At 57.4% G+C, this 25056-nt stretch overlaps 1 protein-coding gene across 2 annotated transcripts in view; it reads left to right on the forward strand.

Annotated features, from left to right (window-relative positions):
• Positions 1 to 25056, forward strand: part of LINGO1 (leucine rich repeat and Ig domain containing 1) — a 157596-nt gene that overhangs the window by 119135 nt on the left and 13405 nt on the right. Inside the window, exon 1 of one of the 2 annotated variants that reach the window (XM_086757549.1) lies at positions 20325 to 20466. The exons of the other annotated variant lie outside the window; for it this stretch is intronic. Coding sequence (XP_086613675.1) covers positions 20461 to 20466 — 6 coding nt within the window. The 5' untranslated portion in view covers positions 20325 to 20460. Of the gene's footprint in view, positions 1 to 20324; positions 20467 to 25056 lie in introns of those variants that run through there. 2 annotated transcript variants of the gene reach the window in all.

Raw genomic sequence — 25056 nt, forward strand, 5'->3', positions numbered from 1 at the left:
CCCTTTCACTCAGGGGAGGGTCTGCCCTGTGTCACCCGTCACATCCCCAGGGAAAAGTTATGAGGCTGAGGCCATTATTATTCTTCTTGTTTAATCCCACTGTCAAGTTAGTGCTTAAGTCCTTTGGAAGCCAAAGGAGAGGCAAGTGGTTTGGAGGACCAGAGCCAACTTTCATCCCTCCCTGTCTGCAGCTCCCGTCTGCACAGCATTGGAAATAACTCCCTGTTTCCTCCAGCCTGCGGCAGCCCCCCGGGACCACCCTGTTACCCACCATAGCCTCCGGCCAGGGCTGCACTGGGCTGAGAGGTGCCAGAGGTGCCAAGGATAATTCTCTTTCCTAGAGACAGAGAACTCAGACAAAAAAAATCCTTGCCTAGACTAAACAGAAATCGTTGCTACTTCCACCACATGCTTCACATGCCCCCGTCCCTCCTGGGACTGCTAAAATTCTGCTTTTAAAACTCTGCTTTATACAAAAGTCTGTCCTGGATATGTCATCTCACATTCTAACGTGATATATTGGACAAATAATTCTTTATGTGCAAAGCGTTCCAAAGTACCTGCAGGCCAGAGGGAAGAGAGGGGCCTGAATATCTTTAAAAATCCCATTCTAAATGTCTCCACTTCAAAGCCTCTTTTGCAAATTCTGCTCTGTGCTGCGTCTCTTGCCTGCAAGTCAGCTCCACTGGCGGTTTCTGGGTCGCGCCGAACGCTCTGCCAGCCCGCGCGCCTGGTTCGGGTGGCCGTGCCCTGCCCTTTGGCCAGGGCAATGGTGGGCTTGCACGGGTTGTGGTGTATCTCCCAGACATTGCCGTCCTGTAGCGGGGTGGGGGGAGACAGCAGGAGAGAAATATCTGCCTTTAATCCTTGAGATGTGAGCTGCTCTGTTTAACTAGTCTTGGTGTTCAGTCACCTCTCTTCCACTCTAATGAGCGGGTTTTTGTTCTCCCATATCACGTCTGGATGCACATTGCGGGTAATTGATGGACAGGACCCGGCCTCTGAAAGCTATCAACGTAGCGAGTGTGAAATCGCACGTCCAAATATGTTTATCTTCTCGGCTTTTTGGGCCCAAGCGCTCTTCGGCTGTGGATTTCCGTACTTCAAGAAGGAGAGCAAATTTCCTTCAAAATGTCAGCATAGAAATGAGAGATAAAAGACAAGACACGGGGGCTGCCTAAACTTTGCATTCCCGACAAAGCAGGGCAGCTTGGCACGGAGGGAGGAAACCAGAGCTCAGCTGCATCCAGGCCTGATTTTGGGGGTGGTAGCACCTCGGGAGTCTGCGTGCTGGACGTTGCCCTGCGCTGCCACCTCCCATGGTGGCCTCCAACGGGTGCTGGGTGTGCAGACCACTGGCTTTCCTCAGCCTGTTTTTTGCCTTAGGAGGAGACATCTCAGCAGGCTGGGGTCTGGGTGTCTCCTCCTGCTGTGAGCTGAGCCCCTGGTCTTCAGCGCGGGTGAGTCCCTGAGGTCACACCGCTGTGTCCACCCCAAAATTGGGGAAGGTCTCTGTGCACCCCATGTGGGGAAGCAACCCTGGCTGCTGCAGAGCCGCTTTGCTGCGCTGGCAGCGGGACAAGGCTGTCCTGCGGGCTGCAGCCCCCCCAGGGCCGAGTCGCAGGTGATGGCCACGCAGCGAAGGGCTCAGGTCTGTGCCGGTACACCCTGCCTGCTCTCGACACAGCTCTCGAGTGCTCTGTGAGTAATTCTTAAGTGCGGGAATTACTCTCCACACAAGCACCTCTCCAAGGCTCGCACAGCGGCAGCAGATGTTAGAAGTTTCTCCTCGGTCCCTCCCGGAGCGCTGGGCACAGGAGGACAGTGGGCAAGCTGCGGTGAGGGAAGCGGGAGGATTTCCCCAAGCAGCCAGGAGGACAAAGAACATTCCCGCTGCCTAGGCACAGCCCTCCTGCCCTGGCCAGACCCCGGTGGGTCTGTCCACGACCACCATGGAGTAATTTCAGTGAAACCATGAGCCCTCCTCCATCGCAGACGGATATGGAGCAGCTGCTGCGCGCTCCCTGCGCACCGCTGATTGACGGCAAAGACGCACGACCGCACATCTTGTTTTCAGCAATCTCGGTATTTGGGTTGGCAGAGCCTGGCTCACGCTAACGACGGGAGCTGCCTCTCACTGTCAGCAGCAGCTCCGCCGTTGCCGAGCCTTTGCACGCCCCCCTCTTCCCAGCCTCTGCTCCTGGCACCGCTCAAGCATCCACCCGCAGCCGCGGCGCTGGTGGGCGCCTGCTCTCTGCCCTCTTGCAGGCGGGGGTTTTGCCCCTCTTTTAATGTAGCCTTGTTGCTCACCGTCCCCCAGCTGTCATCCCTGTCCCGCTGTCCTGGGGGGCTCCTTCTGCACCAGCACCAAAGCTCAGTCTGCTTCAAAACGGCACTCTTGAAGTCAGAGCTGTGCCTCTGTCTTAAATACCTGGCCAGGCTCCCCCTGCATTTCTACCTGGGCCCCATTTAACCATTTCCAGTATGGAACTGGGGTGCTAGATATCAGCTGGACCCACTGAGCTGTCCCACATCATGTGAAGAGTTCAGGTCCCCAGGATCTTGCCTCGACTCCTGGATTCGCAGCCATGATGTCCATCGTCATGTCCACCACCATGCCCTGTCCTGTTGCGCTGTCATCAGGAGGCTCTCATCGTGGGGGCGGTGAGCCTGCTGCCTGCCAGCAGGACTCAGGGCTTTGCCCGCCGCTGCAGTGCAGGGACCTGACAGCGGCACAGTGCGAGAGGCTTGTGCCTCTGCCTTGGGATGACAGATGCTGCCGTGCCACTGCGAAGCTTTCAGGCTCAGCCTGAGAGCGGTCGGGAGAGGAAGAAGCTCTTGCCGGGCATTGCCAGAGAAGGGAGGCGAGGAGAAAGAGGAGGACAAGCCGGAGCACGGGTGCATGTGGGGACATGGACTTGGGAGCAGAGCTGTGGGGAGGGGAGAGCGTGCCAGGGCCACACGCTGCGGGTGAGCCCAGGTGGTGCAGAAGAGGAAGCATGGACTCTGTGTGTGTGTGCAAAGGTCTTGTTCATTGTATTTGACCTGCAATGCATCCATACAGCAAAATTACCTCTAAGGGTCCCCACCCCAGGGACAGCAAATAATGGTGATATATCTGTAGGTGCTTCATGACTCAAATGAGAACTTGGTTGCCAACCCACTCTCTTCTCGCCTTCTTTCTTACAAGCACTAAAAAAAATCAGGAAGGAGTGTTGCAGCCCCAAATCTAGCTCCTGGCCCATTCTCAGCCCGCTAGCACAGTATTAGGTTGGGGCCCTTGGTCTCCAAGGGCCAGGGCTACAGGAGGAAACCTTGAGCCACCCCAGAGACGTCTCAGTAGCCCTGGTGCACCTTCTGGTTCCGTCACCAGAAATGCACCAAAAATGCACCTTTTTAATGGAGAAATGTAAACATTTTGGATACCAAGAGAGACACTTTTGGAAGTGTTTCTGCAGAGGTGAGGACAAGCCACATTTCATCCCTCTCCCACCCTCCCTGGAGCCCAGGAAGCCCCTTTTGCTGCCAGAGCAGCTCTTGCACGTGTAGCACCCCTCCGGGTTGTGTGTACCCTCCTCTCTAGTAAATGCGTTTACCACAGAGTGAAGCACAAACTTGTCTTCTCCGTGCGTGTCTTCGGGCTGTATTGTAGATTAAAAGATTTGTCTTTCTCCTATACCCAGCAGGTGGGTCTCTGGTGGCTATTTCAGTACCATTCCTCGCATGGGCTCTGGGACATCCGTGCTGAGGTTCTCAGTAAACTCAATTACACCGCAGTAATAGCGTGGTATTGACTCAGGAGCCTCAGCAGCGCAGGACTCTTGCTGTTTATTAGTTGTTTAATTATATGGCACATCAGGCCAAAATAATGTCATTAGCTAATTAGCCCATGTTGGGGTTTTTTGTAATTTTTCTTAAATTAATGTTAACATCAGTGAAAGGTGCCAGCTGGTAGCCCAGGAGACTGGGCTCCTTTTATGCACAGAGCAGGTTGAGATTGACCCCAGCCCAGATGCTCCTCCACACTGTCCCATGGGCACAGGTCCCCTGCCACCTTTGGGAAGCCATGCCAAGGGACGAGATGTCCCCCCGCAGCCTCTTCACAGGGTTTGGGTGAGCACCTATAACAACACCTTCTCATTACGGTCCCAACAAGACTGGGATGCTCAGCACCCTCCAAAGAGCTTCCCAAGGGCCTGGCTGGGCCAAGGCCACGTTCAGGGTCCTGGACTTGTGCGGAGTTTATTCACTAGCAGTGCTTCTAGGATTTAAGGAGTGGTACCTCAGTATTAGAAAGGCACGGCTCTCCAGGACTGTTGTGCAGCTCACCCTGGACAGTGACCAGGCGCTGCTGAAGCCCACCTGTGAGTCACTGCCCCCTCGTTCGACACCGCTGCGATTACGCACCGCTGAATACGCCGCAAAGTGAAAATAAGCGTTCAAACGCCAACGGCATGTACTACATTTGTAACCCACCAGAGGGGGTGACAGCAGCACAACTGTAGGTCTAAACCTTTTATTACACACCCAGCGCCGCGCACGCGGCCCGTTTTGCCCAGGAGTTAACCCAGTTACTCAGCACCGCTTTTCTTCTGCTCTGTGTGCGGGGCTGAAGAGCCCACGCATCCCGTGCAAGAGATGCTGCCAGCGCTGCTGTGACCACCTGCACGCACAGCATCCCCACGCGTCCGCCAAGATCCCTGCCAGCCTTCCCGGACCGCAGTACGGGAGCTGCTGGACCGGGACCATGTGCCAGGGGTCAGTTTGTGATGGGACCTGCTCCTGGTTTCACCCTGGTGTAGGTGCACAAAGGAGCAACATTCCCGTGGTTCACACAGCGGGATGCAGGCTGCCGACACGGAGATGGGGTGTATAAATCCTGTGGGATTAGGAGATCTACAAGACGGCTTTAGCTATCTCCCTGTGGTTTCTGTGGCTTTTCCTGGGAGGAGGCAGCGTTGCCATGTGGGAGACGCTCCGGGCAGCACGCTGCAGGGCTGCCATCAGTGATGTTTTTATAATTAGCACGTCTTTGCTGCTTTATCACAACAGCACCAAAGATTTTCAGCGCAATGGCTGCTGACTTATGGAGGTCCTTCAACTGGCTGCTTCAGGCCTGCAATTTCCACAGTGTTCGTGTTGTCTCTGCAGGCTTTTTGCCGTTATTTAACCCAAACAGATAGGCTCTGGGCTTTACAAAATGCTGCTCCTAAAGATTTCCTGACGTCTTTCGACCTGGCTGGGTCTGTTCCAAGCTCTGAAAAATTGCAGGCCCCTGCAGATGCTTTCATGTCCTTGAAGACAAGTGCTGCAGGCTTGAGAAGCTCCCTGGGGAGCCCACACACTTTGGAGAGGTTCAAGAGTCCACAGCAAATAACTCCAAAATTAACCATGCAGTCCTCCCCCAGGTCCTCAAAGGCACTAGTTCAGATGAATAAAATAAATTTGGAGTTAATAGACCACAGTGCATTTAAAATATGACATTCCAAAAAGGGGAGGGGAAAGTAGAAGACTTTTCCAATGATGAGAAAGTTTCCATTTTTCAAACCTTCTTGTCTCCCTAATGTCTTAGCTGATTAATTGGAGACTCTCTTGAATAATTATTTTCCAGAATAGAGAATTGTTTGGTGGACAGATTTTTTTAATATTTTTTTTTTTTTTTTAAGAAGCACTAGGGAGAAACAAAATGAGAATTGTAAGGAGAATGAGTTACATCCTTACACTGGACATTGCTCCTGTGTTTCCACAGTACTGCTGCGAGATAATCACCCAGTCTCCCATGCTCTGCCGCTTACCTTAATAACTCTCCCAGGGTTTGATGCGATGGTTTACATTCCCTTTCTCAAGCATCCTGAATTCTGATGCATCCTCCACTTAAATGTGACATTGAGTCAACTCCAACGCGCTTTACAGCTGGGTGATGCTGCTTGGAGCTGTCCGGTACAGCGAACGAAAAAGTTTCACTTAGCAAGCTCAAGTGGTCATAACTTTTTAACAACTGAGCCATGTGGCTGGAACGAACCTCACAGGGATGTGTTTGCCTCCCCGTGCCACCTGTGGGTGTGCATAGCACCAGGCTTGACCCAGAGCAGCAGGGCTTGGATTTGCTTCACCTGGTTGCACGTGGCCCCTCCGTAGGTACCTGCCGCCGAGCCCACCAGCTGGGTGACATTTATCGTCAGCGGGGAGAAAAAAGGCATGTCCAGGCACAATTCACCTGACCTTTCTCAGGCAGCCACCTTAGAAAGAGATTAATCCTGCCCCTGAGAGGTTTTTTTCTCTGCAGTTCATCTGGCCCGTCCATGGACGCGGGCTGTGTTTGGGCAGACGTATCCCCTCTGGCTCCCTCTTGATCTGCAGGATTTGGGTACCTGCACGCCCTGTGTGTGGCACTCCGCTTTCACACGCTGGGGAGGACACTTTGCTCCTTCCCAGGGCACTACGCAGACTGTGTGTGGAAGACAGGCAGCCCTGCCTCCCCAGCACCCTCCCAGCATCCATCCTGAGTCCCTAGCATCCTCTCAGCATCCATCCTGCCTCTCCAGCACCCTCCCAGCATCCATCTTGTATCCCTAGCATCCTCACAGCATCCATCCTGCCTCCCCAGAACCCTTCCAGCATCCATCCTGCCTCATCAGCACTCTCCCAGCACCCTTCCCAGCTGGGGCTCTGGCACGTGGCATTCGCCAGCCTAACCAAAGGCACAAGCTGAGAGGGTAGAGATAAAGATAGCCATTTTCTGGTATCTGAGGCTGATTCTGCAGTCTTGAAAATCCTGCACTAATTTCTGGTGTTGATTATATATGTAAATCTGTATCTATAATTGTCTCTCTCATATATGTCTGTGTATATATATACGCACACACACGTAGATGTGTGTGTACCTAACATATGTGCTCCAAACCCACACAACATATGCGGCTCTGAAAGCTGCTGGAGCGTGCGCGTTTCTCAACCCCGGCGTGCGTGGCACCGGTGGAGTGGAGCAGTGCGATGTGCCTGCCTCCACCAGCCTCACCGCTCGCCCCAACGTGGCGTCACCCTCCCTGTCCTTCCAGCTGGGATTTTTGACCTGCACAGCACCGGCACAGGACCACTGTCCCCTCAAAATGTGTGTGAGGTGGTGGCACCCTCCTGAGCTCCCCAAGGTCCTCAGGGCTTGGGCTTTGGGTGGGGAGGACAAGGCTTGTGAGGAGCGTTGCAAGGCTCAGTTAGCCCAGTGCAGGTTGCTGCTATGGGATGTGCTGGGCTCCCAGTACTTCTCAGTGGCTCATTCATTAGTGTGTGTGTCTTAATCAATCAGGCTGGCCTTCTGCCAGCAGGCATTAACTCAGGCTGGATTTGAGGGGAGGGAGAAGCACCTTGGGAATGAGGGAGCCAGTACACTTGGAAAGCATGGCTGTGCCCCGGCCACGCAAAAGACCCCACCCCAGAGCCCCTGGGGCTTGTGCTACTCAATATTCTGAGCCAAAATTATTTGGAGAAAGGGCTTTTGGGCAGCAGCACTGTCCATTTCACCCTAGTGTGAGACCCATGTGGTTGCAGGGCACCCCCAGGCCAGTGTCCAGCACCAGCACAAATGTCCCTGACATTGAAGGTGGCAGTGGAGGAGGCTGGAGCTGCCCAAGCACAAGGGTCTTCAGGGACAGCAGGGTCTCTGGGGTGCCAGTGGCTGTACAACGCTCAAATCCCACAGCAGTCAAAAGGTGCAGCCTGATCCTTTTCCCCGTCTCTAGAAAGGGCATCGTGTTTCCCAGCTTCTTCCCTTCACCAGTCTGAGTACGTTCATCAGACAGCCAAGCACGGCCCCATCGCTGTAATACAGATAGCGGTAGCATGGCCAATCACAGTTAAGCAACACGATTCGACTTCGTAAAGTCTGCTCTGGAGGAGCAGATCCGATGGAGGCCTGCAACTGCAGGAGCCGCAGGGATGGAGAGGGAGAGTGCACGCATCTGATAAGTTGGTCTCTTGGCTGGCCATGAGCTGAGCATGTCCTGCAAAAGAGCAAGAAGTAAAGCGGAGAGGGAAAACTTCTAAGGAAATTTCAGGTGCACAGCTGAGAAAGAGCCTTTCCTTAAGAGAGCTGTTGGTGTTGATGACATTAGTAGTGTCACTGATGGAGAAATTCAATCACTTCCAATGAGGGAAAAATAATTGTCTTTCGAGGTACAGTAGGTTGTTGTCATCTTCCTATGACACACTCCATCAACTTTCAATTTCTAGCACAAAAGCCCTTCGTTCTTGCTTGGGCCTCTCTAATCCCTTGCAATGAGCACTCATGGCAGACCTGGCATGGGCTGGGCGAGTCATCTGGGGACAGAAAAGCCCAAATTATACCAAAGTGAGAGCATCACCCAGACCCCATTGAGGTGGGGAGGGGGAAAACCAGCTTGGGTTGGCAGTTGGTGAAATATCTCATCTCCCTGAGCCCCAGTTTCTGTAAAACAAGGAGAGGGGCTCGCATGGCTTGGGCAGAGGGGTTTGGGATGACCTCTAGCACTGGGGTCCCAGGCAGGTTGGGCACAGGGAGGCTCAAACCCTCTGGGGCTGAGGGTTTGGCTCCATCATCCCCTCCGGTATCGGCCATCAGAGCCATGTGGGGGCAGGGGAGGATGAGGAGAGGAGAGGAAGGGGAGAATTGCACAGTATTGACTTGGAGCAGAGGTGTGTGCGCAGGAGAGACAGAGCTCGGCACAAAACTCTTCCCTGCCACTGGGTGAAATAGGAGGTGATTAGCAATGTATCCCGGCATCCCAGCCATGGAGCCTTCTCCTCAGGCATTTAAAGAGGAAATATATATTTTAAAATACTGCTCTAACAGAGAGAGGTAATGATGTGTTTCGAGGCGGAGATGGTATCATTCATAAAGCCCGTGCTGCTTAATTACATCAGCGCCATTTAGGAGAGGAATGATTTCCCAGTGAGTTTCTGGTTTGTTTTCCCTCTGTCCCGCTGTATCTTGCCATGGCTCCAGACGTTTGTCAGGCTCTTTGGTATCTCTGACTCCAGCCACAGCTTGAGGCTGGCTGCCAGCCCCGGGGACAGGCAAACTGCCACCGTCACCAAGTGCCAGCCCCCCAAAGAGGCCCCAGAGACTCAGGGTGGGCAGCACCATGGCACTGAGGTGATGCCATCCTATTCTGGCATCACCAAAAGTGGGGTAGCAGGGGTGAGCAGTGGGTTGATGTCCCCTGTGCTTTTGGGGCAATAGTCAAGACTAATTGACCCCACTTCCCTGCTGTCCCAGGCCACTAACTCTATATCCAGTATTCCCATGGCCTGGGGAGGATCTCCTGCCGTGTGAGATGAAGGACACTGTCTCCATTGGGCACGGAGCCCTTCTGCCCTTCCTGGGAGCTCCTTGGGGACCCCAGTATTTTTCTAGCAGGCTCTTCCCTGCCATGCCACTGTCCTTGTGCAGACCTGTGCCTGCTCGCTCCTGCGCCTGCTGCCCTCCGGCCCTGCAAACCGGGGCTCTTCCTTCCAAGAAGAGCGTTCCAGGCTGCCTTTAACCAGCCTGAACCAGTGCTTTCCTTTCGCCTGTCAGATCTCGCCTGACGTTATTTGGGTAGGAGCAGAGGGGTGGGAGTGTAGAGAGGCAAAATGGTGCTTTTTTTTTTTTTTCCTTGCATTCATGAGACATTTCAAGTGACACACGCAGACAATAATGTATCGCTCAGCCTGCGTACAGCTTGAATGGTTTAAAAATACGCTCCTGAACTTTCCACCCCTATTCATGCACAGGCACCATCCCTTTGGGGTCTGCACTTTGGCAAGAACAAGCAAGGAGTTAAGCAGCTCGGCAAGGCGAGCTATTTATGGATGTTGCAAGCTCCCCGCTCTCCTCCAATACCCCATTCAATCCTTTAATTATCTGCAGTTGTTTCGTGCTGTGTCTCACCATGTGCTCTCAGGGGGAAACCGCTGGGGCTTTGCCAGTAGATGGGGAGGGGCATGGGAAGGGGAAAGACTCTACCACACACGCACAGCCCAGGAAAATCAGTGATGCTGTGAGGTGGCTTATCTGGGGGATGTGGGGAGATGAGGGCATGGCCATGGGACCTTCTGGTACAAGGAAGCAGAGCTTATCGGAGTTATGCTCCCAGTGGGAGTCGCCTGCGGGGAGGAGGATGTAGCAACAGAAGGTGGGAAGAGACTTCCCACATCCCTGGGTTCAGTCCCCTTGCGTCCCCAAGCCCTCCCCGTGAAATGGAGACCAGGAGCTGCAAAGCGTAACATGTGAGAGGGAAGAAGTCAGGAGGGACCGTGTGGCTTGCCAGCCTCTGACGTTGCTGCCCTCCAGACAGCACTGTTTCTCTGCAACATTGCCAGTTTTGGAGAAGAGAGAGGCCGTTGCCAGGACTCTCCGCCTCTTATTGTTCCCCTGGCAAACCCGCCCAGCTGCAGACTTGCTCCAGGGTAACATGAAAGCTACCCCTTCCACCTCCCTAAACCCCCTGTGAAGACGCTGCTCCAGCATCATAAGAATTTTGGTTAATCCACTAATAGTCTTTGAGTAAGTCAGCCAAACAAGAACAGACGAGAATAATCTCCAGCGCCTGGAGCTGCGTGGCTGTTAATGAAACCGGCTCTTCGAGCATCCTTCATACAGCAGCCTGCACCCCACCTCCCTGGGTCTTTCACACTCCGAAGACCTGCCCTCAGCACCTTTTCTGGCCCCTATGGACCGTGACGAGATATGCGGGGAGAGGCCAGCCAGGACCAGTGCCCCACGTCGCCTCCACACTGCAGGGAAAGCAGGCACTGGGAGGGCTGGAGGGGACCAGTGTGCCACTGCCCACCCGGAGGCTGTCCAGCAGCCAGGCCAAGGAACCAGCCCCTGGAGACCTCTGCAGATCCATTTGAGCACAGGGTCTGATATCCCCCAAGGGTGGCATCTGCAGTCGGTGCTGTCGGACTTGTAGGAGCTCTTCCCGTGCAAGCTCCAGCCCAGCTCTGCACAGGGATGGCAGGGAAGGCAGGAGTGGCTGCTGGGCTCCTCACCTCCTTCCTGCACTTTCCCCAAGCTGGGCCAAGAGGCCGTCCATCCTGCTGGTACCCCAGGGGTACATTGCACCCCTGGAGATGACGCTCAGACCCAAGAGCTTTTACAGACACGCACACGTCCACGTGGGTGAATTACCTGGCCTGTGCCTCTCCTGGCACCTGAGCTCGTCCAGCCATCCGCCCTGCTCCAAGGCGGGCTGTGGCCAAGCCGACGCGTGGTCCCAGCAGGCAGCACACATCCACCTCCATCTGCCACGGCAGCCGGAGACGCAGGCAGCCCCCACGCCACACACCTGGGCTCCGTCTGTGGGGAGAGGGGCAGGACCACCGGTGCCCCTCCAGCAGCTTGGGCTGCGCGGGAGCTTTGCAGGACCATGCAATTTGGTAGGAAACGTCTCTGTGTTCAAAGTGCTCTATCAGGTGGAGGTACTGCTTTTTAAAAACGGCTGGGTACTGCAGGTGTCAGGGGGGTTTGTCTCAATAACAATAACAAGAAGGGGGGGGGTTCTCCCCTCCCTCTCTCTGCTTTCTTTGTGGCATCTGTACTCTGCTTCAGCTCTGGATGGCCCTGGGGAAAGGCAGGGCCCTGGGCCCCTGCACATGGAGGGTGAGATGCTGGAAGGTCCCCTCCGTATGCACCCCATGCAGCAGGAGTTTGGGGCTCAGTCCCCACAAAAGCAGGGAGTCCCTTCCCCTGGAAGCCCAGTTCTGGTGGGTGCTGATGGGGCACTGGGTGCCATTGCCATGATCCCCTCCAGCCCCCACGGGTGGTGGCTGTGGAGCCAGAAGCGCTGCTGGGAGCCTGAGGCTCCCCCTTCTTCCCCGGCTCCTCTCCGCAGGAGTTTGCTGTATTCTCACCTGATTAGTGGATTTGAAACACAGCCTTTGGCTTTGAGCCCCAAAATAGATGTTAGGTTGTCTTTACTCCGCTGGAGGCTCCTTAGTATGTAAATCCCTCCCCAGCGCGGTCGGTGTGCCTTCCGAGGGGATGGCACTGCCGAGATCCTCGCTTTGCGGGAGATTCCCACCCAGGCTCTGGATCTGCAGCGTCCCCCTGAGCAGGGACAGCCACACTCTCCTCCACCCGGCTTCCCTGGGCCCCGCTTGCCCCTGTGACGGGCACGGAGGGGGCCCGTGCGAGGGGAGCAGCATCCCCCTCCACCATCACCCCCTTCCTCCCCCCACGTCCTAGGGGATCCAGCAGGTTTCCAGGGAGGCATCTGGGCCAGCGGGCAGTGACATTTGTTTTGTCACTTACGCTGTCATCACCAAAAAAAGGAAAAAATAGCTGCCTGTAGGGGAGAGCTGGGTCCTGTGACATTCGCTTCATCTTACAGCAGCTAATGCATCCGGCAGCATCCCCAGAAACCGCGTGCTCCATCGGGATAAACGAGCTCCGTGCTGCCAGCAAAGCCGCAGCAGCAGAGCTGCATCCCAGGTCATCCCAGTACTGCTGGGCCACTGCGCTGGGGACCAACTGGGCAGAGGGCAACACCTCTCTGGGAGGTCAGGGCTGCCCCATACTGTACCAGCCACCTGCTCTGCACGAACCCTCGGCTCTGCAGAGAGCGGGGAGTGGGTGTTCATTAAGTGACACTAATTGCTTGATACTTTTGCAGTGTTTCCTACGTTGTGAAGATTGAGTCAAAAACCAGCGCCCTGAGGAACCACCTCTATTAAACTGATGTTCATTAGAGCTGACTTTGTGCTACCTCATTAGGCTTCTGTAATTGAAGGAGTTAATTGATTATCAATAGCTTCAGTTCCCTCTTCCCATGCCCGTGAGGCCCCGCTGGTCTTCCTCAGTTTCCACCATTCATCATGTGGCTCAAACGCACCTTGCTGCCGGCAGTCGCGGGCCGAAGCAGCTCGGGTTGCTCTGTGCGTCCCCATCTCTGCGCCGCGCCGTGGCCGTCAGGATGCCGATGCCGCTGGCTTCACTGCAGCATCGTTTTCCTTGTGGGTCCTTTGCGTTGCAGCCTAGTCACCCTGATTTGGTGCTAGCTGCTCTAAACTCTGTTTAAAATACTTTTGATGGCTCCCTTTTCCAGATCTGTTTGTTAATGCGTATGTATTATATTTGGAGAGGGTGCGTGCGGGGGTTCATCTCTTCAGTGACTCTCTCAGGGGTGTGAAAGCGGAGCCTCCGAACCAGCTGCTTCCCGAGCGCAGGCTCGCTCTGCCTTGGCGGCGTGCGTTGGCTACGCCCCGTCCCGCAGCGCTGGGCTGGGGGCCACAGCCCACACGGGGGGGCCCGGCCGGCCGGCGGAGGCTGCGTGGGCGTGCTTGCACGCTGGTTTTCCTGTGCGCGGGTGCTCTGGCTGATTCTCTCGTGCAGACACGTGCTGCCTGACTCAGTCACACGTCTGCTGTTTATTTAGAGGCGGCCTCCTAACACCCTGCCTCGCTCAGCAAAAAATAAGGGAGATGCTGTGCTTCCCCTAGCCAGCCTGAGACCCAAGTGCTTGCGCTCAGGAGCAGCCCTCAGGCTTTGCACCTTGGCCCTGGTCTGCTGGAAACGGGACAGATGTGACTATTGTGGCGAGAGGACCCCCAGGCAGGGACACGTCTGTGCTCAGCCCTCCTGCCCCGGAGATCTCTGCCTCCTGCCCCAAAGGTACACCCAGAAGCTGACGCCCCATTGCTGCGTCCAAGCAGAGGACCGCAGGTGACACGAAGATGGTGACGCTGCAGCACGCGAGCTGAGGATGGGGCAGGGGTCCTCTCCACTCCTCCATCCTCACAGCCTCCGCTGAAGGCACAAGCACGTCTCAGAAAGCCAGAGGTTAGGGGTGCCACAGGAGCTGGTGCTTCTGATTTTCCCCTGGGACTTCGTTTTTTTAGGCGAATGCCACTGCCCTGCCCCAGCCTGGGGTCTGCGCTGCATCACAGATGACAGCAGAGACAGCGAGAGGGGAGATAGACAAGGCAAAAGGAAACTGTTGCTCCCCACCTTCGTTAGTTTTAACTAACGAGCTGTTTATAGGAGCGGCATGCTTTCCTCTTTATAAATTCAATAATTTATGAAAGGTATTAAAGGCAAAACAGCCTCCCAGATAAAGCCTGTGATGCGTGCACTCTGGGTATTAGCCAAACGGGACAATGAGCTACACTTGAATAACACACCAAGATATTTACCCTCTCCCTCTATAAATTATTAAGGGGCTTTCTACACATAATTACACGAGCTTTTATGTTTCTCACTCCCTGCTTTTAATCCTTTTTGGAAAGGCGCCAGTCTCTCATGACAGGAGCTGAGCAAACAGCAAACGTTACAGCCCAGTTTAGGGTTGCTGCGGATGAGGGCGGGGGCACCGGTGCGAGCCCACCCCGCTCAGCACGTGCCGAGGCCGGGGCTCTCCCCGCACGCCACTGCAAAAGGTGGGAGCCGTAGGGGACCGGGCCAGGATTTGGCCCCAGCACAAGGAACCCCTCCTCCTCCGCGTGGGTTCACGGAGGTGGCCGTGGGAAAGTGCGAAGCAGGCTCCGGTGTTGTAACTGCTCTCCAGCTGTGCATGTAAATCAATGATACGCAGGTGTAATTGGGCGTGCAAATGTCACTAGGTGGCTGTTTACATGTGCAGTGTACATTAGGGGAGCATGTATGTGTGCAAAGAAATACTAAGGCTATTAGTAATAATTACACTTCCGAGGGTGTCCGGGTGCTGGGTCCGCTGCCTCTGCTTCTCCAGCTCTCGCCTTTGGGGAGCAAAGCTCCCTCCTCGTCCTGCCCCGTGCCACAGGCCCCTTACCCAGCCGACGTGTTTGTTCCCTGTCTCTGCCCAGCCTTGGGTGCAGCTCAGCTCCCTCCCTTGCTCCCAGCATCACCTTTCCCTGCGTCACTTGCCAGGCTGGCTGCAGCCCCAGCTGAGGCTGGGGCCAAACCTCCTTTAAACACTCAGGTGAGGAGCCCGTTTCATCCCCTCCAGGCATCCTGACCCCTTTCCCTTAGTTGCCAAGCGTTTGTGAGTCAGCCCCAGTGGGACGTCTCCCACACCACCTTCCTGTCCTCCTTGTCCAACACAGCCTTTTCTTTTTCTGCGTGAGGGTTTGACACGACTCTCATGTCCTCCACGCTCACCGTGGTCTCTAGACCCTCTCTCCTTTATGAAAAGATCTTTAATCATTGCTCTTTGTCCCATTGTGCGGCTCCTGTTCTTACACCAAGCTGTTAAAAAGCTGTCACTGTCACAACTTCCTTGTCCCAGAAATTATCTTTCATCTCCTGGATGTGGGCTACAATAGACACTGAGATGCCTGATATTATTAATACCTTCTGTATATGTGTCAATGAGCTTAAGAATTTAATGGAGCCTTTTCCCGCAGCCCTTCACGCGGCATGTTTGGGCTGCTTGACAGAGCAGTCAAGCTATCAGGCACTTGAGTCAGGCTGACATTAGGACACGTGGCCTCTCTCCGCGACAGAGCAAGGCCTAATTTCCGCACCCCGAGCTCAAACAGGACAGGGTGGTGGCAGTGCCCTGATAGAAACCCGGGTGAGCTGGGCTGGGGTAACCCCTGTACGGCAGCCTGGCACCAGCAGCTCATCTCCCCTTCACTTGAGGGGGCTACAGAAAGGCTTTCTTCCCTCTTTCTGCCTGTTCCTTGGAGCATCACGGAGGTCGTGTTGTGATTTGAGATGGGCAAGGCATGAGCATGGCATCTCCTACCTCTCACCTCGCTTCAGCTGAGCAGACACGCCTGGAGATGGGCTTGCAGACACTGCTGGAGGGGCTGCAGCCTCCCAGCGAGTGTGGCCGTGTGTGGAGACAGCGGTGGGTTCGCCCTCAGTGGCCTCCACAGCCCGAGTCCATGTCAACAGTGACGTTGCGTGGCTCCTGCCGCAGCTGTCCCAAGTGGGCGGCTAGTGGTCGAAGGATTTTTGGTACATTGCCTCCTTCTGTTCCAAATCAATCAGCTGACCAGGGCAAGGAGCAGTACAAGACAGTACAGAGAGAAACCATTATGATAATACTTGATAACGATCCTCAATTTCACTCAGGAGCAGCCGTACAATGCAGAATTTGGACTCCCTCCAGCTGATAATGAGAAGCCACTGGACTGACTCAGCCTGCTGTGAGGAGGCAGCACTACACATCCAGATGGCCGTGGGGACGGGCGAGCAGGAATATCCTGCGTTGCCCCTCCGTCCCACTCCCCCCCCCCCACACACACCCTGAAATGTCACCACCTCCAAGGAAGAAAGCACGCGCCATCCAAGAGCACATTTTTCCCTCGACTGCATCCGCAGGGGCCGGGTGCTCTCAGTTGAAGGCAAACGGGAGACATCTGGGTCGCCTTTCCATCCCCAGCCGGAGCAGCCAGGAGGTTACTGGGCAGGATCGATGAGCCAGTTGCCGGCTGAACCCAAGGGAAACGCAAGGCACCCTCCTCTCGGGGTGCACAGGGGCAGAGCGGGCGCAGACCCTCCCTCTGTGGTTGTGACAAAGGGAAGAGGCTGGAGGGGCAGACAGCCGGTTTGGGTTTGGTGTTCCCAGAGCTGGTGCTGGCAGTACTTCAAGGTGTGGTACATCTTATCTCAGCCTGGCATTTGCATGTATTTTCTCAGCTCAGCTTGTTACGACAAAAGTGTGAAAATCTGAAAGAAAAGGAACTATAATAATAATAATAGGAGTAATTAAAATCCATCTCCCTCCTGCCAGCTCAGGCCTTTCTGAACCTTTTGCAGGATTCCTGGACACGTGTGCTGAAACCAAGAGAGATGCTGCTGGGGAACATCAGAACGTGTCCCAGCGAGCCTTGCTGAGGGGCAGCTGCCCAGGCGGGAAGCTCGGTCCCTCGCGTGGTGTGCAGGTGCCACCTCTCCAGGAGGGAGCTCAGAGCAGGGATAAACTCCTGCCTCCTGCCAACAGAAGGGAACCATCTGCCACAGCCCGTTATCATCTGAGGATGGCAGTGGCAAAGAGCTGGAGCATCTGTCTGAGGGATGAGTCCTGCAGATGGACACCCAATGTTCTTGCCACTCCCTCTTCAAAAAGAGGGAAATGTTTGATGAGGGCTTGCGAATGGAGCTGCTCTCTGTGGTGTCCTCTGCAGCCTGGGGCTACACAGAGGTCAGGGCAGGATAGTCACACTTGGAGGGCCGGGATGCCCCTCATTTTGAGTCACTCCATGCTGCAAGAAGGAGGCTGACCCAGTTGAGTGGGGCTTTGTGGCCTTCTGTGGTTGTCTGCGGTGGTGAGATGCTGGCTAGCAGTGGTCCGTGAAGAGCTGGGGACAACCTGACAGTCCCAGGTAGATCTGGGCATCTGGTGCTGGGTGGGGTGGGGTGGGCTGTGCTGCTCACTGGTCCCTGGGGAAAAGCCAGCACAGAGCTGAAGATAATGAGTCAGTAGATGCAGAAACATGGGAACTTTGGGGCTTCTATGGGGAGGCCAGAGCAGGTCCTCCTGCAGAGATCAAGGGGGTATATTGCTGCTAGGCTCTGCCCTTGTCCGAGGTGTCCTCGGGGCTGGTGGGGTAAGGAAGTGTCACCCAAGAGGTGGGGTGAGAGTTACCCCTCCGCATTTGGAGGAAGAGAAGAACCCAAATGGCAGTACTGCTCCTTGGGGAGATGAGGCTTATGGCTCCTCTTAAACTCTGGCACCACGGATAAGGGCCTTCCTGCGTCCAGCTAGGAGAGCCCTTACTGAGCAATGCTTGCTTTCCACCGCACCCTCCATCCTGCCCATCGGCTCACCCTGCCGCCAACCAAAACACACCACCGTGGCCAGCGGAGCAAACTGGGGCTCTGCTCCACCACCATGCCTGGTGCACCCGTGCTGCCGGGTGCTGTGCCACTCCCTCTGCCCACTTGAGTCAGAAATCGCACGCAGAGTTATGGAAAAGGCAGGTTTTGCACAGGACTTTTCTATAGGAGAAGTGCGCAGGGATGCCATCTTACCCCAAAAGCTCATCTCTGCTCCTCCATGCCAAGTCCCCCGGCCTCTGCTGCTCACCGCGCCGCCGGGGTGGGGATAGCCGTCAGAGCTGAGGTGGGAAAGATGGTCTTGGAAGGCCCCCTGCTTCCAGGCAGCGCATAGCATCGCTCTCACACGGCCACCAGCGCCACTCGGATGGCGTATTTGCCGTGTTTGCCGTATCTTTTGCGGAAGGACTGAGGTGAAATTTCCCCCTCTCACACCAGACAATGCTAGGAATTATTCTGGAGTGTTATTGTAGAATACACAGTGCCCTGCGCTTTAGAGGGGCTTTAACTGTGGTGGGGGGGGAAGCATTAAAACCGGCATTCAGAGCTCTTAGCCTGTCTTTTGTCCTCTGTTTGCTTTTTCTGGCCACATTCAGATTGCTGGCTTTGTCTGTGTTTCTGAAGTGCTATTAACATCGATGGCATCGCTGAAACAGCCGTAATAATAAGAGGCATCGATCTGCGCTGAGTAAAGGTCTGAGGACCACTGAGAGGGGCCAGGCTAAATTTCCTTGAAGTCAGGAGCGGAGTGCGCATGCACGCACACACGTGCCCTCGCCACCTCCTCTCCTTGTTTCTTGCCACGAGGATCCTTTGCCCAAGCCCACGCAGGGCTGCACCCCTGACAGGCACCCAGCCAAGCCGGGGTCTGCGCCGGCGGGAGGAGAGGCGGCAGCCTGGGAGCGGGCAGGAGCAGGGAGTGGGAGCGATTCAGCCCTCAGCTTCCCTTTTGTTTCTCCCTCCTCTGCTCAGAACCTCGCGTGCGCCGAGCAAGAGGACAAGGAGCTCCGCTGCGGGGAGGCAGAGGGCCTCTGTCTGAGCACGGAGAAGGGTTTGCACCGCTCTGGGTTTGCTGCTAGCCGGCTGCAGGGACATGGGCTCGGGACAGCCACTGGGCCCACGGCCTCCGTGATGGCCACACACAGGCGTTTGGCCCAGCTCCGGCATGCCACCCGCTGGGCTCCCCGCAGGCTGGAGGGATGCTGTCGCACAGGAGAGGCATGGGGAGAGCACGTAGCTGCACTTTCGCAGGAGGGAGGAAGGGAGGACTGCCCAGGCGGATGCTCTGCATGAGAATCTCCACCCCTGGGCTTGGTTAAATGGCTGGTGGAAGAAGGCCAAGCCACTGTCTTCGTCAAAAGCTCCCACCAGCTGAAAAGAGCCGTCCAAGGGAAGCCTCATGGGACCAGCAAAGGGACTTCCGCAGAGCCCCCGGCCCCAGCCCGTGCCAACGTGGAGAGCCCTGCTGCAGCTGCCTTGGGCCCACCTTGGCCCACGGCTGGCTGCGCTGCCGGAACGGCTGGGTAGAAGCAGGACAGAGCGGGAGGTGCCCCAGGAGAGTCCTGCTGAGAGGAAGCAGGAGGGGAAGTGCACATTAGAAGCAGAGTTTGTGTCCATTACTGCCAGAGAAACTGGCCTTCGCTGGAAGAGCCAGCGCTGGGCAAATCTGCTAATGCCGCTCGATAAATCAGTGCCCATTACGGACGAGGGTGAAGAAGTGGGCAGCGCTCGGAAAGTCGTGTGCTTGGCCCCAAATGAGATACCACCAGCTTGGCGTGCACTGACCCTCCAAAAAGGCCTTTGGGCTCGCCAGGTCCCAGATGGGTGCTCAGAGGCATCTCTCCCACCCCTTCCAGCCCTTGTCCTCTCAACTGTTTGGCGGGGTGGGGCACAGCGAAAAACGAGGAGCAAAATGCTTTGCAGGGGTGGCTGCTGGAGGACGGGCCGCTCTGAAATCTCCAGGGTAGCCGGGCATCTTCTCCCAGCTCACGCAGGGCTGGGCGCTGAAGCAGGGGCGGCCGGCACCGCTCCTCCAGTCCGGCCTCTGCGAGCGACCGGGCTGCACCGGCGGGTGGGGGGGTGTGGGGGGGGAGCGGGGCCTGCCGGTGCCCCCTCGCCCCCGCACCGGCTGCGGGAGGCGACTAGCCCCAGCCCCTTCCCCGAAAAGCACCGCTTCCCCCTGGTCCTTCCCCTTCCCCCCCCCCCCCATCCCCCGGCTCTCGCCTCTCCTCGCCGCGCTGGAGCGGGGGAGGCGGCGGGAGGAGGGGACTGGCCGCGGCCACCGCCGCTCCCTGCCCCGCACCGCCCCGCGCCCGCCGCCGGCTCCTCCCGGAGGGGAAGGCGGGGGCCGGCGCGGCGGCGGCTCCCCCCACCCCAAACGCGGCACAACCCGGCCGGCGGCAGCGGGCGTGCGGAGCCCGGGGCCGCGCCTGCCCGCCCGCCCGGTGGGGCGATGCCGCCGCCCCGCAGCGCCGCCGCCCGCCGCCGCCCGGCGGGTGCGGAGGGGAGGCAACCGGTCACCGCGCGTCCCTAGAGCGGCCCCGTGCCCGGCCCGGCCCCCGGGCTGGGGGCTGGGGGTGGCGGGGGCGGGGGAGCGGCTCGGACCCGGGAGCGGAGCCGCCGCCTCTGGTGCTGTGGCTGCGGAGAGGGGGAGCTGCGTTACTGCAGGTGGAGGGCTGGGAGGGGGTGGGGGCCGGGGGAGATGCCATTTCTGACCGAAGGAGATCGCCGGCGAGAATGAGATGCAGGTAAGCGAGACGGCGATGCTGGAGCGGGGGCACCGGGGCTGGCGGTACCGGCGGTGCGGCGGAGCTAGTGCGGAGGCGAGGGGGGGCTCTGTCCCCCCGGGGCCGGACCCGCACCGGTGCTCGGGGGCTGGGAACTTCGTGCGGGCAGCGGAGAGGGCACGGCGGGTGCGTGTGTGTGCGTGCCGCGGGTGCCCGCCGGGGCCGGGTTCGCTCCCCCCCGGTCGCGGGGAGCGGCAGCGGGACGGGAGGGGGGGACCGTGTCCCCCGGGCCCTGCAGCCCCGCTGGTGCCCATCCCGCCGCCGCCCTGCTCTGCCCCAGCGCCTCCACCCCTGCCTTTCCCCGCAGCCCCTGCCCAGCCCCTGCGGGAACAGGCGGGGCCGGGCTGCGGGGCCGGGGTCCCGGCCGCCCGAGGCTGCCTCGCCCAGCCAAGGGCTGGGGCTGGGTGGTGCGGAGGCGAGCGCAGGGCTGCACTCCGATGTGGGAGCTCTCCTTCTGCCCCCCACCCGCGGTAGTTAAGCAGATGAGTTAGGCGGTCTGGAGGGGATTACATATTGGGTAGGGTCCGGCCGGGACGGCGCTGCCTGCCAGGGCTGGCTGGCGAGCAGGGCGATCAGCCCTCGGGCTCCAAGGGTTAATTTAAGAGGAGGAACCGGCCGTCTGCCCGTTCCCACAGCAGACACACGAAGGGTTAAACACGGGCAGGCAGAGCTCACTTGCCCCGAGTGACCGGGCTGCAGGCAGGAGCCATGGGGGGCAATTTTTCAGGGCGAGGGGCTCACCTCTCCATCAGCCCTACCTGGAGGTGGGTGGGTCGGGGCCATGGGGAGTTACTGCCCGATGGGCTGATCGCTCAGGCTCTGGAGGGGGCTCTGGGGGCATCGAAGGGTCCACCTGCCCGGGCTCAGCCCCCCACACAGGAGCCAGCCCGGAGAATTGGAGATGCTGGGGAGGGTGAGGCTGCCAGCGCGGGCTCACTCCTTCTGTGGCGGAAAAAAAGAAGGGGTTGATGTTGAAGGGGCTTGGCAGGGCAGCCGGCATGGTGAGGGTGCCCAGGAGCCTGCTGGCCATGGGAGCCCTCCCGGGCAGTGCGGTTGCTTGTTGCTCTCTGATACTGTGTGTAGGTTATCGGATTTTTCACCTTGCACCTTGGATGTATAAATAGCCCCGAGCGGAGGGCAGAGGCTCGGTTCTCTCCGAGTGCTGGAGGTGCCACCTCCGAGAAGCACCAGGAGCGTTGGTGCCGTGAAAGTGATTTGCACGAGGAGAGAGGGACAGCGGGCGAGTGTGAGTGTGGGCACGGGTGGGATGAGGTCTCGCCGGGTGCGTGCTGGCTGGCAAAGCCCAGGCTCTGCTGCCTCTCTCTGCCTGTCGCTAGCCCAGCTAGCGCCCGAGCAGTCGCCATCCGCCATCCCTCCCCAGCAAACGCCCTTTCCAGCAAGCGACTCTACCTGCCGGCCTGCAGCACGGGACCGCTGTGACAGCCCCACACTCATCCCTAGCCCACGCTGTTCTCCAGGGTCTCAGCCCCATTCTTTTGATCTCTCTCTCCGCTCCTTCTCCTACCATCTCCCCTTCCCCTGCATCACCTCCCGAGCCCCGATCGGAAATGATAATCCCTTCCACATCCCCATCCCAGCTCTCCTGCCAGCCTTAACCCTCTCCTCGCTGCTCTGCCGCTTGCAGCAGCCCTGACCTGACCTTCACGCCTGCCGGAGCCGGCCGTGGAGGCGGCGGCGGCGTTGGCCGTGCCTCCAGCCAGCCCGCCGGCATGGGGGCTGCAGGGACCTTACCAGGGCTGCCTGTGCTGCCCAACCCACCCCCACAGCTACCCTAGCCCCACGTCGGCACCACAGCCCAAACCTTTCTTCAGCCCCCTTCCTCTGCATCCGTTCCTCCAGTTTCAAGTGCACGCCTTGTCGCCCTGCCAGACCTCTCGCAAATACAAATGGCCAGTAACACCCCATGCCTGTCCCAGGTGCCATGGAGCCGAGGGGCAGCCTCGCCCTCCAGCCTCGTGCTCAGCTCTCTGCCCATCCCAGCAGCGTGGGAGGAGATGTCTGGGCTGGCCGTGCCTTCTCACCTGCTGCTCCTGGCTCCTTCCTGGAGCACATTGGCTCAGTGGCTTAGTACTATGGGTGGAGAGGTGCTCTTGGAAGCTCTTAGCCTAGCAAGGTTGGTGAGCAAGGCCGAGAGAGAAATGTGTCCCTGGGCTGGAGCCTCCACGTCTTCCAGCCCCGCATCCTGGGGCAGTTTTCCACTTAACCAGGCCCTTCTACTCCCTCCCCAGCACTGCTCCTCTGGGACAGAGGCAGCAGTGTCCCTTCTGGGGACCTTGCAGGTTACCAGGTAGCAGGAGGGGGCTTCTCTCTCGGCTGTGAGACTGCTGGCCAGCAGCTCGGAGCTTGGGCAGCCCCAGCTTTCTGGGATGGGCAGGAAGCGGCTGGAGGAGACAGTGGAGCTGGGTTCACGGCACCTGGTGAAGAGTCAGGTTTTCCAAGCCTTTTTGTGGAGGGATTAATTACAAAACGAACACTTATACTTCTGTAATACCGTACCGTGCTGCAGTTACTCTACACCTATAACGTAATTACTCTGTGGTACCTCTCATTACCACTGTTTCATATCACTGGAAGGTTAGCAGCATGACGGAAAGACTTATCATTCCTTTCGTTTCCTGCTTAATGCAGTCACTGTAATGATGCTGGAGTTTATATGGCTTGATGTATGTAACAAGTGTAAAATCCCATAACTTGAGGTTTAATTTCAGGGATTGATAAATCACTTTATAATAACGCCACAATTATAGTGTAATTATAGTGTAATTACGGTTGCTGAATTATAAAGCACAACTGAACCTATTGTGGTTCGATAAGGATTAATGCACCCCATCAGGTGCTACCTTGTGTGTGTGGTTGTCACTGGGCAGCGATGGGCCCGGGTGTGTGGGACGGCTGTTGGGTGGGGGCTGCCATGGCAGCTCTGGGGTGGCACCTGAGTCAGGGCTGGGGGTCGGACCTATCCCCTCGAGGCAGGGGAGGATGTGTTTGCAATGGACGCATCTCTGTGCACATCCTGGTGGGAAAATGCAGCTCCATGAACTCTTTTGAGAAGCTTCAGGCGTGAAAACTGCTGGAGAGACACTCTTCCATGTCACTTCAGCCGAGCCCTGCCATCCCGTGGGCCTCCCCTTGGCTTGGGCGGTTTCCTTGGGCAGTGCTGGCACTGGGGCGGATGTTAGCGGTGACATTGATTCATGTTGACTCTCCTTCCATGGTACTAACGTGAGCTCAGTGTGCCCGTACTCACCCTTTACGCTCGACACCAGCCACCATGGTTCGGAGCTGGCAGGAGGAGGGCACAGCCGGCGATGCAAGTCCTGGCACAGCTTGGCGAGGGAGGGTGTTTGCCCGGCACTCAAACACATCCAACGCACTGAGTCAGCAGCTCCCCTCTGTTTTCTGCCAAAGCCCAAGGGGGGAAGGGAGCAGGGTTTATCCTAGCACGAGCAGAAATGGCTTTTGGTGGGAAAAGAGCCAGAAGAGCTTGTCAGGTAGCAGGGAAGGCTGGGATGAGAGAGGAGGGCTGCAAATGCTTAACTCAAATCAAATAACCCAAGAAAAATAAAGGCAGAAAGCAACTGAAGGCCATGGCCTCAATTTTCTTCCAAGTCAATTTTCACCCCCCGCTTCTCTCTCCATCTCGGGGAGTAAAAATTGGAGCTTGCGAGGGGAATGGCTGCATGGAGAGAGATGTCCGTGCCTTTGCCGCGTGTCCTGGCCCCCTCTGACCCTGGCTGGGGACAGGTCTTACTAACAGCCAGTTTTGGTGGCTGTTTGAATCTGCAGCCTTTGGGACAGTGTCAGGGCATGTGTGATACAGCGAGGGAGAGGAGGGTCTGAGGATGCTCCCTCGGGGAAGGGGACAAACACCAGCCATAGCCCCCCACAGTGCTTCCCCGGGAGCACCGTCAGCAGCACAGCGTGGCCTCTGCACTCCCCTTGGCACGACGTGCCAGGAGATAGACAGGTCGCACAAAGGTGGCCATGTCTGAGCGGGCAGCGTTAATTGTCAGCTTGACCCTGGCAATTGAGTCAACGCTAATAAATGTCACAGAGGGCCTCATCTCCTCTTTAGCCCGGGCAGGGAGCATCAGGCTCCCTCCATCCCTGAGAGCAGTGGATCATGCCGGCTGGCTCGGGAAGGGCAGACAGCGAGGGGAGCGCCCAGCTTGAGCAGAGACCCCGCACTGGAGTTGGTGGCTGTGCTGGGGCAAGACCCAAGTGATTCCCACCTTGCGGGAGTGGCAGTTAGGAGTGACTCATAGAGCCCACCTGCTCCGTGCCTTGGCCTGCCAGGAGGATGCTCAGGGTGTGTTTATGCATTGGCAGCAGCAAGGCCATGTTGGGGGGAGCCCTGCCATGAGCCCCACCTGAGGTGAGCTGAGCTCAGCCCTCCCTCTGGCCTTGCTGACACCTTGTCTGCCATCCCTTGCCCACCATGACCCCATACCCCATCCAAACATCGTCTCCTAACTGACTGTGGAACTGGGCTAGGCAGCAGCTCGCCAGCCCTCTCACGGAGGCTGGGGA

This window comes from Chlamydotis macqueenii, chromosome 12 (assembly GCF_036417535.1).
Source record: "Chlamydotis macqueenii isolate bChlMac1 chromosome 12, bChlMac1.mat, whole genome shotgun sequence".
Taxonomy (NCBI): domain Eukaryota; kingdom Metazoa; phylum Chordata; class Aves; order Otidiformes; family Otididae; genus Chlamydotis; species Chlamydotis macqueenii.